We start from the raw sequence: 13,341 nt of genomic DNA, 5'->3' as shown, positions 1-13,341 counted from the left end.
ATAGTTATGGTAAATTTACATTAACGATTAAGTTAACATAAGAAGAACCATATGAATACATATTATAGAACAAGTCATAAGCAAGTTCCTTAGGAACCTGGGAGAGCTGAGAACCATTTAATTCATGATTTTATCTAGCTATTACATTATAAAATGCCCGATTATCATTCCAATTTAGTTTTTCTTCATCTTATGTACTACTAATTATTTTTCAGTACCATTTCTCCAATCTTTAATCAACTAAAGCTAGTTGATCATCCATATAAATAGAAGCTTTTTAAATCTCAATAAAAACATTTGCTTTCTTATTTTTCTATGCAAAATTGCAAACTAGCAATACGTCAATGTGGCATACCACTTGTTTGAAAAGAAAAAATGTGTACGTTGGAAGACTTTTAAGGGTCAACCAAAAAATTGCACCTTTGAACTTGCCCATAGGTAAATTTGATGTGACAATAATCAGTATAACATGATTTTCAATCTACAATCTATTCACTTGAGAGACTCTACTGATACAAGTACTAATTTTAACGGTCTTAAATTATCGAGTATAAACCTTCGAACGAGTGATACTAAATTTTACGCATAAATTTTTATCATTTCGTATAAACTATATTATTTCCGTTTCAAAATAATGGCAACAGTTTGACCATTATTATTTGCAATTATATATTACTACTTCGTAGTAAGTATAAAAAAAATTGATATAATGAAAATACACTTAAAGGTGAATCAAAAAATAATTTACATGACAACATCAAACTTTAATATATTGGTAAAAATTATAGTTAAGTATATGAATAGTGCAAGAGTCAAAGTGTTACAATTATTTTAAAAGAGGAAATATTATTTTTCAAAAATAAATTCCTAAATTGCGGCAATACAGCAACCTAGTAAAATTCTGAAGAGAAAAATTTAGATCTTCTCAGTCAAACTATATTCTGCACAAAAAAGTCTGACTTTATGGGCATAATTGAATTATGCAATAATGCAACCAAACTTGTTCAAATAGATATGACATTTAAAGCTAAAATTGTTAAGGAGCAATTTCATCTTATGATCTGGAAGTCAAGGAAATGGTGCTTGTATGATATCCAGCTGATATTAGATGAGTACATTTGAATATTTTGTAAATAATACTTACGAGAAATCCTCTACCAATATAATAGTTAAAGTCATGAATGACTCACACTGTAGATGGTATTATCATTTACCATGATACTATACTTTAAGACTGAGGGATAGCTCAAGTAGTAAGAGCTCCCCTCCATGGTCCAAGAGATCATGGGATCGATTCTCATCACTCACCGTTATGGTTCTCTTAAACACACACACACCAAAAAAAAAACAAAAAAAAAAAAAAAAAAAAAAAAAAAAAACATTTATCATGATACCAAAATTGTTGTTCCTTGAGCTGGGCTCACGAGCCAATTACAAAAAGGCCCCCATTTGATAAACAAGCTTGAAGTTAATCTTAATCTTTTTAAATTAATGAGTCAAGCTTGAATTAATTCATGTTTGACTCACTTATGTTCGTAAACTTGTTTGAGTTCGTCATAGGTTTGTTTATGTTTTATTACAAGTATTTAAAACTTGTTCGAACTTGAATAAATATGTAACGTTTTAAAAACTACTGAGGTTTATGGATTTGCAAACCTAAATGTCAAGATGGTGTAGTTCTTGCTCAAAAAGTACAAGGGATAATATGATTACTAGACTGCAGCAAACTAGAAAAATACTGAGAGAGAATACGGTCTTTGGTATTGACATGTACACTGCAGAAAGAAAGTCTGAATGATGTAACCTTTCAGTCGAAATCGCGGACCACAACCACCCCTCATCCCCACCAAACAAATTAAGGAAAAAATTGAAGGCTAAAAGAACTCTACCCTCTTTCAGCCCTCTCTTTGTCGGAGCACCTTTTCCAATCTTTAACTTAGCACATCACCACCAACCAATAGTCCAATATACCATGCCCTATGGTGGTAGTCAGTAGTGTCTCTTAACAAGGTTTACTACCTAGGGTGGCTATAGATAACTTTAAGGGCATAAACATGGAGAGAGCTATTTATTTACCGATGCAAAACTTACTGAAGATACTTGATAAGACTTCTTCAGATATGTCATCGCCACTAATCTGGCCTAGAGCCAATGCTGCTTCTCTCAAATCAATTGTCCAGAAATCCAGTGGCAGTTCTTCTTCCATTGATATTTTTAACCTCAATAAAGCCTCTTTGGTACGTACCAACTGCTCACATTGTCGCTGTTAACAAAGCAACATTCTCAGTACGATCATCAAACCAAGTGCCAATTGATTTAACATGTAAATGTAAAACAAAAGCAACTAACATAGCAATATTGAAAAAAACATATAGTAGCAGCCAACACAGCAATATTACACCAGAAACACAGGTGTATAACAAGCATGACTGATACCAAGATTGAGCTTGTGGTAACCAGTGGAGTCGGGCAGGCAGGAAAAAACCTGACCAGTCCATTAACCAATCGAGCTGGGAGACAGACTGCCCCAAGTGGGACACTTTATTGTCAGTTGAATTAAATAGCCAAATAAGTTGGTCCAAAAGGTCTGCCAGGCACAATTTCAAAAGATCAACTAAATACAGACAACCCATAGTTCCATGCCTAGATTGAGTCCATGCCAGTTAATACCAATATTGTACTAGATCATTCCAGGCAAATATGTATCTTCATTTTCGAAATTTGGTAAGGTCACTGGATCTGAATTTGCAAGGCACATAAGAAAGAAGACTAGAATGCATAGGATATAATAAAATAGGTTTCCTGGGTTTGGATTTCAAATTTAGTGAAGGGCTCTGAACATTAACTAGAATAATCAATCTAAAGAATTAGATATCACCTGTTTAATTGTTTTTCACAAAAATATAGCCTTAAGTTTCAATAACAAGGAAAAGGCTGACCTTTAAATTAATATCACAAGCACATATATTGCAAGCTATTAAACTACGTGTCAAATCAGTCACCAGAAGTTTTCAGGCCATCATTATTATTACAAGGCGGAAAATTGGTCAGAGAAAGGCTTTATGGGTTTGAAAGCCAAAGCAGACTTGATGAAGGAAAGTTCTACTTCTACATACTGGTTTCATTGATGCAGAACATTAACGGAGCCAAGGCAGTTAACCCTATATAATGTTGAAAGAATGACCAAAGGGCTAGCAAACCACCAGCACTATTATCAACTTCTTAATAGCATTTATCAACCATCATGGCTATTGGATGTAGCAATATCGCTGGGCAGTGAGACACAAAAGTTTTCTGTGTATGTTGTGTATGTAGTTGCTGTCAGTAACACAATCTTTAAAGTGTATATTTATATAAGATCTAAGTTCAAGTATTCCAAATCTATAGCAAATTGCTAATCCTTGATTTCATATGGATCTTTTTGGGCTGAGAGAGGTGGTACATTCATTCAGGACATATTTCAAGCTTTTACAGATGCTGTCTTGTAGTAAATACAAAAGGTAGTGAAAAAGAAAACCGAAGCCAAAGGAGACTCTCATATGGGACTTTTTGGGCAGATAGAGGTGGTAAATTCATTGATATATTTCAAGTTTTTACAGATAATGTCTTGTAGTAAATACGAAAGGGAGTGAAAAAGAGAACCTTTCCGAATGAATCCTTACTTTGAAGATGTTGAAATTACACACTAACAACATACAGCATTATAATCATATTTTCCTTGTTCCCCCTTCCATCTTGGCTACCTTCTATGAGATAGGAAGGAGGTGGGAAACCAAAGGTAAAAAACAATGCAGAGTTGATATAATACGATAAACTACATTTGAAGGTAGCTAACCTGGTTTACAGTCCATCTTCGCCCCCCAGAAGTAATGCTGTTGAGACCCACAACCTCTGATACTGCCCTCTCCAGATCTTCCAGTCCTTCACCAGTGACAGCACATGTAGATATACACCTAGCAAAATGATCATCATCGACACTGAAGCTTTCAGCACATGCAGCTGGAAGACAATCTATCTTGTTGATGACAAGGATTATTGGAGTAAAAGATCTCATATCCTGTGTATTTGGACAAAAAAGGAAAAGCAACATCACCTCACAACCAAGTATGGATCAGTAACAAGTGCAGAAAATAACAAAGCATCATGGTTAGCTACAGCTTGCAAAATAAGCTGGAAGACATTTTGTGATTTACCACATTGGTGTATTAAATAGTTTAGAGAGAGACCTTAGCAGATTGAAATCTACTCAGAAGCTTGTTATCATCCATTGTCCAACCATCAGCAGCACTAATTGTCATTATAATGACATCAGCACCCAAGGCAGCAACTTCAGATCTTTCTACCCCTGCAACCAAAAATGTCAAAACAAGTTAAGGCAGCCAAATAATTTCAACCATTTAGACGGCAGAATCCTTACTCTATAATTTAGGACGCTAATCAAATAGAATTTAATTCAGTTTAAGGTGGCTAAGTTTTTTTTTTTTCATCACTTGTCAATGGCTGATCTACAGTGTTATAAATGTAACAAACAGTACTAGCTCAAGCACTCAGCATTCTGCAAAACTTATGTCCTCAATCCATAAATGAACAAGGAAATAAGGCTTACAACCTGCAGACTGCAGTGCCAAAGCTGTTACCAGCACTGCAGTCTTCTTATTCTTGTAACATGTTCCTACACATTTTTTCTTCTCTATCTGACAAGTAGGTAAATGGATCAAAAAATATGCAAATAAACTTCAAGTTGACTACAATCAACATAAAGCAATATAAGAACTTTCATAATATCCATCTATACACTGTTAAGCTAAGGCTTTATTGTCATAAAATATAATAGATCACTTACCAATTTTTTCCACAATATCTTCAGTTTCCCGAATTCCGGCAGTATCAAGAAGGGTAACAGGGATACCTTGAACTGTAATACTGGCTTCAACAACATCCCGAGTTGTCCCAGCAATTTCAGTGACTATAGCTCTCTCACTCTGCATGCTAACAAGGAATTAAGCCATGAGATTCCAATCACTTTAGCATGAAACATACCAGATTAACCACATCAAAAGTGGAAATGAAAAAAAAAAAAAAAAAAAAAAAAAAAAAAAAAAAAAAAAAAAAAAAAAAAAAAACTCTCATACAGTGGTACTCAAAATCCCCCCTCCCCTCAACAAACAAAAAAAAACCCCACCAAAGGACACAAAGTATTCATGTCTGGTTACATATCCCTCAGCTAAAACTTGAGTTACAAAATTGCCAACTCATACAGCATAAAAACTACAAATGCACAGCAAGCATACAAATTGCAGCCTTGACATTACTTTTATCGGAACCTTGTTGGGAGGTTAACTTTGCTTTCTAGACCCAAGGTGAATAAAGGATTACGAGATCATACAGCTTATCAATGTCAAATTTATAGAAACACGTCTCATGAGTCATAACAATCAACAACGACACCAACATCACACTCCTTAACATCACACTCCTTGTAAAGACCTCTAACATCTTACAATAATAAATCATGATAACATAGCTTTTTTCAAAATTTCATTATTGATTCAAGATGACAGGTAATATTCCCTCTGTGGCTGGATTTGTGGAACAGCTAAAGCTCAAACAAGTGCAAGTTGTTAAGGTTCGTATATGTAAAACACAAATCAATCAGGAAAATATTTTAAATTTTACTCAATGAATTTAATTCAGAACATAGAGTGATGGAGATGCTTATTAATGTAATTTTATGTTCTTTAATGGTCTTTTGAAACTCTCATATAGAGCTTCTTTATAGCTATTTTGAAGATCAAATTTGAAAATTCAAGCATATTGCACATAAAAAATTTGAAATATGATCTACATATTGGGAAAGCAGCTTATAGATCCAAACAAGCCATCAAAAAGCTCATAAAATTTAAACTAATCTTGTTCATGTCATTTATGGGTGAAGAAATTAAGTCATCCATACACTACTCATTGTCTCTTTTGGGAAAGTTACCTGACGAAGATCCTTGTGTATAGTGCCTAGAGGCTAGTGGTAAATTTAAGCATATAATATATTATGAAATAGCTACTACATTAAATAAGCTAAGTCTACTAGTTTTAACCCCAAATAAAGAAGCAAGAATTATCATGAATGTGGAGACATAATTCATTAAATGGGCAAAGAATCTGTTTTGTGTACCTTGCTCCAAGCATTCAGAAGGCTTGATTTTCCAACGTTAGGCCGGCCGACAATTGCAATCTGCAAACAGTTGCTATAATTACATCAACGGCAGAAAAGGGAAAATAGTTGATAAAGTAATGTAAGCCTGTAGCTATAACCAGAAGTTCAGAACTAAATCATACTTTCAATACCTATATTGAGAAAAACCAATGCCTTTTATGTATTTGGCCAAAACAGGACTCATATTTGTGAAGTAATTAACCATCAACTACTGAAATTAGATAAATAATATCGATGGTGATGGTCTAAGCAAGGCGAGGCAATAAAAAATGTACAGCAGAGAAACTAAAACTTTTCCAGTATAAACATTAGAAAACAAAATCATTAACAGAGAAACCCAAGCTTAAGGAATTACTCCATATCAAGTTACTGGCAAGTGGAGTTTTGTAAAATATTGAACAGAGAAAAGAAAACTCCTTTATTGCAAAGTTGCAATTAAGTGACAAATATTTTGCTTCATAGGTTACAGTGAAGATAACAATCCTGATCATTCATCATAAAATTTCAATAAGATTTTGACATAAAATATACTACTAGTCTTTTCAGAAGAAGAAAACAATCAAGACATGAAGTATTTTACACAGATTGTGAAGAATTGAAACTTTTGATGAAAAGCAAATTTAACCTGCAGTCCTGATTGTAGAAGCTTGTCATAGTTGGCAGTTTCCAGTGCCTTTTGTACATCCTCTACCATAGCATGTATTTTATTTTTAGTTGATAACAAGTCCAATGGAGGCATTTCATCCTCAAAATCAAGACGCGCCTCAATTTCACAAAGTAATTCTATGCATTGTCTTCGGATTGATTTGACAAGATGTGAGAAACCCCCCTGACAAAGCCATCAAAATAGTTTGTAATAATATTCAGAAAGTAAAAATACTCATAATAGAAGTGTATTCTAATTCTTAAACCATACCTGGATTCCAGCAAGTGCTGCATCAGCAGCGCCCACGGAATTTGCTGTTATAAGCTTCCCCACATTTTCTGCTTGGGTGAGATCTAAGCGACCATTCAGAAAAGCACGAAGAGTAAACTCACCTGACAAAGAGAACAAAGAATTTTTCATGGACAGCATATTGAAAACAGATGTCCCTGAAACTGTAAGGAGCTCATTTAAAAGAGGAGCAATCATTATTTTTCCTCAGTCCCTAAATAAAAAATCCCATTTCTCCCAAAATTTCCATTTTAAATAGAATCCTCATTTTTCATTTGGGTGGGATCATCATCAATTAAAATCAACAATGCTCCTTTTAACTCCACTTTATATTCTTCCATCTCTACTTAAAACAATAAACTATTCCCACCATCTTCATTTTTGTTTAAGTTAAATTAACAATACCCCGCTACAATTCCTCTCCTAAGTCCAGGAGAAATGGGGCTTTTATTAAGGGACGGGGAGAGTAATAATGCTTTTGTGGAACTTTGGGTAGTAGACCTAAAATTCATGAATCCAGATGCACAAGATACTTAAAGCCCCATAACCTTTTTATCATAAATAAGAGATTCGTGTATTGTGAAATAAAATCACAGACCAGCATATTGGGTTTTTTCCCCCCTAGATTCAAACACCTTCCTCAAAAGAGGTCTAGCAAATCGAGTATCTCTCATCTCAACCTTTACAAATAAACAAGTGAGATAATGAACAAATAAAGCAATTCTTTTTTTCTGAACAACATCCCACCTCCTGCAGATAAGCTAATCTCATCAAGTCATCTCGATATTATCATAAAAGCTTCCCCTGAAGACAACCCCACTCAGCACCTAGGGACAATGGAGATGAAAATCATAAAAGCTCCCCCCTCAAGACAACCCCACTCAGCAATGTTTCAGACATTTGATTATAGTATATCTAACTTGTGTCATGTGAGCAAAACATAGTTTGGTTTCAGATTGTTACTCTCGTAATGTTCAACAATTGGCTCCCAAGCATGTCATCACTGTCATCAGCTAATCACTGACTTATGAACTAATTGATAATTAGATTACAGATAGTAACCAAAAAAAAAAGGAAATGTGGCAGAATAACAAATTTACTTTTATACTGACAAAGTTCACACCTGGTTCAGCAAGTCTTGCACCTGCATCTAAACAAGCTCTCAGCACACGACGAAGACATACTTCACTACCATGGCACTGGAGCTCAATCACATCCTCACGAGTGTATGATCTTGGAGCCAGCATAGGAACCGCTAAAACCTAACAAAAAGCCATTCCTATCTTAAGATAGCCTGTTTACATACAGCAGATAACTGAGCATGCTTGAAGCACTCGATATGTTATATAGGCTTAAAATACTCCCTTCGTTCCACAAAGAACTATGAACTTTACTATATTCCTATTTTGGCAGAGAATATATACAATAATTTACTCCTAATTAGCACAATCTCTCTTCTCTTTAAAATATGCAGTAGTAGAGAAATTTTGTGCACCCAGAGTTTACATTATTTTCTCCTCTTGGATAAATTGTGTGTTTACCGTAAGTGGATACTTCTTAAAATAGAACAAAGAGAGTAGCTAAGAACACAATGAAACTACATTAGGAGATGATGAGAATAAAAGAAATGGCAAAAGAAGGAAAAATTACTTGGATGTAAAACTCGGGACCAATTTGACACGGAAAAAAAAAAAATCTTTATTCTCTCCTTATCTCTTAGATAGATTATGGCATATCTAATTTTAAGATACTAGGAAAGATGACATCTATTTTCTGACTTCCTAAAACAATAGACATGACAATTATTTACGAACAGAGGGAATATAATTTTCGATGAGTATGTTACTAATTTGAATTGCGTTCAATCATATTTTCACAAAATAATTCACATCAAACATTCCAACCAAAAGTGATTACAAAAAACTAAATACGCTAATAGAGAGGTTCAGAGCATAAATATTATAGACAACCTTATGCTAGCCAAACAAAGAGGATATCCCCAATAAATCCTCAAAAATGATATAAGAAAGTCAAAGTTTAGCTTATGCCGATAAAATTACCACTAAATTATATTCGGAGTTAATCGGCACCTATATGGCAACATTGGTAGGACTACCGTCCACGAAAGCTGAATCTTCTAACTAGCAGCGCCAGCTTTGTAGTTTGTACACTGTATTAAAAACTAAATTGCCAAATTCCAATAATACTATAGCAATATCAAATCCTTATTTCTAAAAGGATAGGGTCGGTTGCATGAAACAATTAATTATCTCTCATAATCATCCACTAAGATCCCCTTCCTTCAATTACTTCAATCTAGGGCTACAAGCTTTAGCAAACCCTTTAATAAAAAAATAAATAAATAAATAAAAATAAAAAAAAATAAAAAAATTAAACCCCTTCATCCAAGTTATCTTTGGTATCCCACGACTTATAAAATTCATAATGTCACCTCCCCACTTTCCTAAAAAAAGCATTTTTGTTGTCACACATACCCAAACAGACGTAAGTGAGTTCTTCCATGTCTTATCGTCATTATCTAGCAACTCCAACTTTCCTACAAAAATATCCTTAGACTAAATTCTATCCCTCAAAGTGTTCCAACACATCCATCACAGCATTATTTTAAAACATTTCCCACAACACAACCTACACCCATCTTTTTAACACGATCCTTCTTAAATGTCCAATGTAATGACCCATATAGTAATGCTAGTCTTATAGTCGTCTGATAAAATTTCTTCATTAGGCACATTGTGGTCGCACAACACATGGTCTCCATTTTCAGCCATAAAAACTGGACTTGACTAGGTCTCCATTTCATACATTGAGACTAGCCATAATCTTGTAAGTTATATCTTGGTCAATACCTCTGTTTCTCTATAAATTCAAACCAAGATACTTGAAAGATCCACTAAGAGGTAATGTACAGGATAGTGCCGACACCGTTACGGTTTAGTCATTAAATGCATTACGCTGTTAGTCATCCACTATTAACTATATCGGCTTAATCCCCATAACGGCCTTAGTCTTGGCCACGTGGAGAGCTGCTTCCGACCACGTAGACACCTGCTGCCTACAAAGTCAACTTCCCACCTATGTCGATAGGTGGCACCAGCTTGGTTGTCTTTCCATAAATACCCAAGCACATTTCATTATTAAGGTACAATCTTTTTCTCTCTCTAACTCTCTCTCTCTCTCTCTAAAACACTCTTTCACCTTCTTTCTTATTCCTTTCATCATATTGTCACTTTAGCATCGGAGCGGTTATCCCCGGGTACAAGTTAGCTAATTTGTGCTGATTGTGAGGTGCTTAATTGGACGGTAAACCTTTACGGATTCCGAGACTCAATGTACCGGAGCTCACCTGGAACAAGTAATACTCCACGAATCCTGACATTTGTTTCCACTTCCCGGTACAAATAATGGCTTATCCTTCCCATAAATTTCAAATGAAATGTAGTAACTAATTCCTATTCCATCAAATTGAATTAGAAATTAAGCAGCATATCTATGCTAGCATTGGTAAGCCTACAAAAGCTAATATACCTTAACTAGTAGCATTGTATGTTGAATAAAAACCGAACTACTAAATTCCGATAACTATGTTAATCCATTACACTTACTAGTAAAACAAATGAAAAGTAGCAAATTCCACAAATTTTCCATAGTTTTCCTTCAAATTACTTTTGCAATACATTCTCACATTATTGATTATAAAGCTTAATAAAGTATAAAAACCACTCAATTACCTCATCAATAACATTGCCAAGATGATCCACAACCACACCATATTCAACAACATGGCTTTTAGGCTGCCACAAACAACTACCCTCTTCTTCCTTCTTCTTTCTCTCCTTCATTCGCCGAAACACCTTTCGAACAATCTCCACCGAAGACGGCCCCGATAACCTAACAATACCCACAGCAGCAGGAGGACCACCCATGGAAGTAACAATGGCAGCAATTGTACTCGAAACTGCCACATGGGTTTTCTCAAAAGACCCAGAAATCCGTTCATCATGCTTCAAAATCAGCAAATTCCCTGCAAAAATTACAAGAAACTGAGGTCGGAATCAAAACAAATGGAGTAAAAATCAATCAAATAAGGAGATTCAAATCAAAGAGGTACCATTTGAAGAGGGGAAAGATTGAGAATTGAGAGCTTGAGTAGGGTTTAAGGAGGGTTTAGAGCAAATGGGTCTGCAAAGAAGAGGAAGTGAAGAAGAGGGTTTGGGAAGAAGCCAAGTACGATGGATGATGTTGAGTAGAGAACGAAGGGATGAGGGAAGATGTGCCATTTTTCGTGTTTTCTTTGGTGTAGCGGGAAACAATTGTACATGTACTAGAATATGTGTTTTTATATGTGATGTTAATCATGTTAGGTTAAAGTCGAGTATACTGCGTTTTGTGTGTGGCTGGCCATATCGTATGATCATTTATAAAAATTAAAAAAAAAAATAATCCTTATAACACTAATCAAGTAATCCTATAATACTGATCGGTTAACCCCTAATACATTAACAAAATAACCCCTTTAACACTAGCTAAATAACCCCTATTACACTAACGAAGTAATCCTTATAATAGATGGTCATACGGTGTGGTCAGCCACATACTTCCTCTGTTTCTTTTTAGTTGTTATGATTCTTTAATCACGTTTGCCAATGCGCAATTCAATCACTAATATCTTTAATTACCGATAAGCAAAAATTATAAAAAAATATAAAAAAAAAATGATATTTTGAAAATATAACTTGTAACAAATCTAACAAAATCTCACTTGACTATATTTTTCTTCATATGTAAATCACAAAATATGGCCAAAGGGAGATGTGTAAACAATGCTAAAGTCAAAACGTGTCAACTAATAAAAAACGGATGTAGTATAAGACTGTATGTATATGCATTAGTGTATGTCCATTATATCTTTAGGATTATTCAAGAATATTCTAAACTAGGTTAAACCTCGCACAATGCACGAATGTTGAATAGTTATAATAATTATATATTTTCAAAAAAAAAATAAATCGATTGATAAGTATTAAACCGCGTGAAATATATATACTTTGTACTCCCTCCGTTTTTAAATACTTGCTCCATTTCTATTTTTTGCACTATTCATCTATACTACTTTGACTAATATTTGTGATTTATACATAAGAAAAAATATAGTCGTGTGGGTACTTGTTGGAATCATCTCAATGAATAGATTATTAATTTTCAATTGTTAGAAGTTATACCTATTGATAATTAAAGATATTAGTGATCAAAGATTAGCATGGACATGCGTGTCCAAGATAAATTGAGGAAGTATTTAAAAACAGATGGAGTATTAAATTAATAAAAACATGAGAGAGAAAATATTTAAATATGGAATAGTTATAGTGTGCAGGTTGATATTTTAGGAAGTTTACCTTAGATTTTATATTAAAAAATAATAAGTCATAATCTAAATGCAATCTTAATTAAATATATTTTTTTTAGAAAGTCATTTTGGCGGGAAATCTTTTAATAATACATTGTCAAGTGTCCATTTAGATTCGCTTAGTAGTATTATGTAATTGATTGATTGATTGAATTGATTTTATTATTCCCCAAGCAAACCCTAATTGTATCACATATATAAATATATGTATACTCCCACATATTATTCAATAAGAATATCGATCTATTCTTATTAGAGGGCCGCCGAAACTTCTAAATTTCCTATGGAGTGCGGTTAAGGGCAATCTTGCTGTCAAAGAAAGGCTTGTTCACCGTCATATTACTAGAGACGCAACTTGTCAAATATGCGGTCACCAAAATGAAAATATTTGGCATGCTTTGGTTGAATGTGACGCCGCGGCTGCTATATGGGAGGGAAGTCAGCTACGCTCGACCCTTGATGATGCTCCAAATCAAAATTTCGCTGAAGTTTGGGCGTGGTTATACAGAAAATGCAATGCAGAGGTTCTGAGTACTATGGCTGCTTTGTTTTGGGCTGCTTGGAGGTGTCGAAACCTTATTATTTTTGAGAGTGAAAGGCCAAATGCGATAATGCTTGCGACTGGTTTTTGTAGGATGGTGCATGACTATCAAACATATGCTGGGAATGTGTTCCATCGTGTAGCTACGGTGATGGCGCCTAGCAGCAGATCAAGTTGGAGCTGTCCTCCAATTAATGTTCTTAAAATCAATGTCGATGCTCATGTTC

General features: G+C 34.5%; 1 protein-coding gene across 1 annotated transcript; it reads right to left on the bottom strand.

The window, feature by feature from the left end:
* Nucleotides 1–1,621: 1,621 nt before the first annotated feature.
* On the bottom strand, nucleotides 1,622–11,766 carry LOC110682796 (tRNA modification GTPase MnmE-like). Its single transcript, XM_021859138.1, has 10 exons — nucleotides 11,278–11,766; nucleotides 10,898–11,190; nucleotides 8,269–8,407; nucleotides 7,128–7,249; nucleotides 6,837–7,040; nucleotides 6,170–6,229; nucleotides 4,844–4,982; nucleotides 4,227–4,345; nucleotides 3,836–4,057; nucleotides 1,622–2,263 (listed from the first exon to the last, which is right to left on the bottom strand). The coding sequence occupies exons 1-10, from the start codon at nucleotides 11,444–11,446 to the stop codon at nucleotides 2,069–2,071; spliced, it is 1,662 nt and encodes a 553-aa protein (XP_021714830.1). The 5' UTR covers nucleotides 11,447–11,766; the 3' UTR covers nucleotides 1,622–2,068.
* Between the last annotated feature and the right edge of the window lie 1,575 nt (nucleotides 11,767–13,341).

This window comes from Chenopodium quinoa, unplaced genomic scaffold (assembly GCF_001683475.1).
Source record: "Chenopodium quinoa cultivar QQ74 unplaced genomic scaffold, ASM168347v1, whole genome shotgun sequence".
NCBI classification, from domain to species: Eukaryota; Viridiplantae; Streptophyta; class Magnoliopsida; order Caryophyllales; family Amaranthaceae; genus Chenopodium; species Chenopodium quinoa.
The sequence above is the reverse complement of the archived record's forward strand: the minus strand, read 5'-3'. Positions and strand labels throughout refer to the sequence as shown.

Bases quoted from the DNA above. Each gene is read 5' to 3' on its own strand.
- LOC110682796 (XM_021859138.1), bottom strand. From the start codon at position 11,446: ATGGCACATCTTCCCTCATCCCTTCGTTCTCTACTCAACATCATCCAT. The intron at 8,408-10,897 runs GTAATTGAGTGG...GCTTTTTGTTAG, and splicing joins TTGGCAATGTTATTGATGAG to GTTTTAGCGGTTCCTATGCT. The intron at 7,041-7,127 runs GTATGGTTTAAG...TGGCTTTGTCAG, and splicing joins CAGCACTTGCTGGAATCCAG to GGGGGTTTCTCACATCTTGT.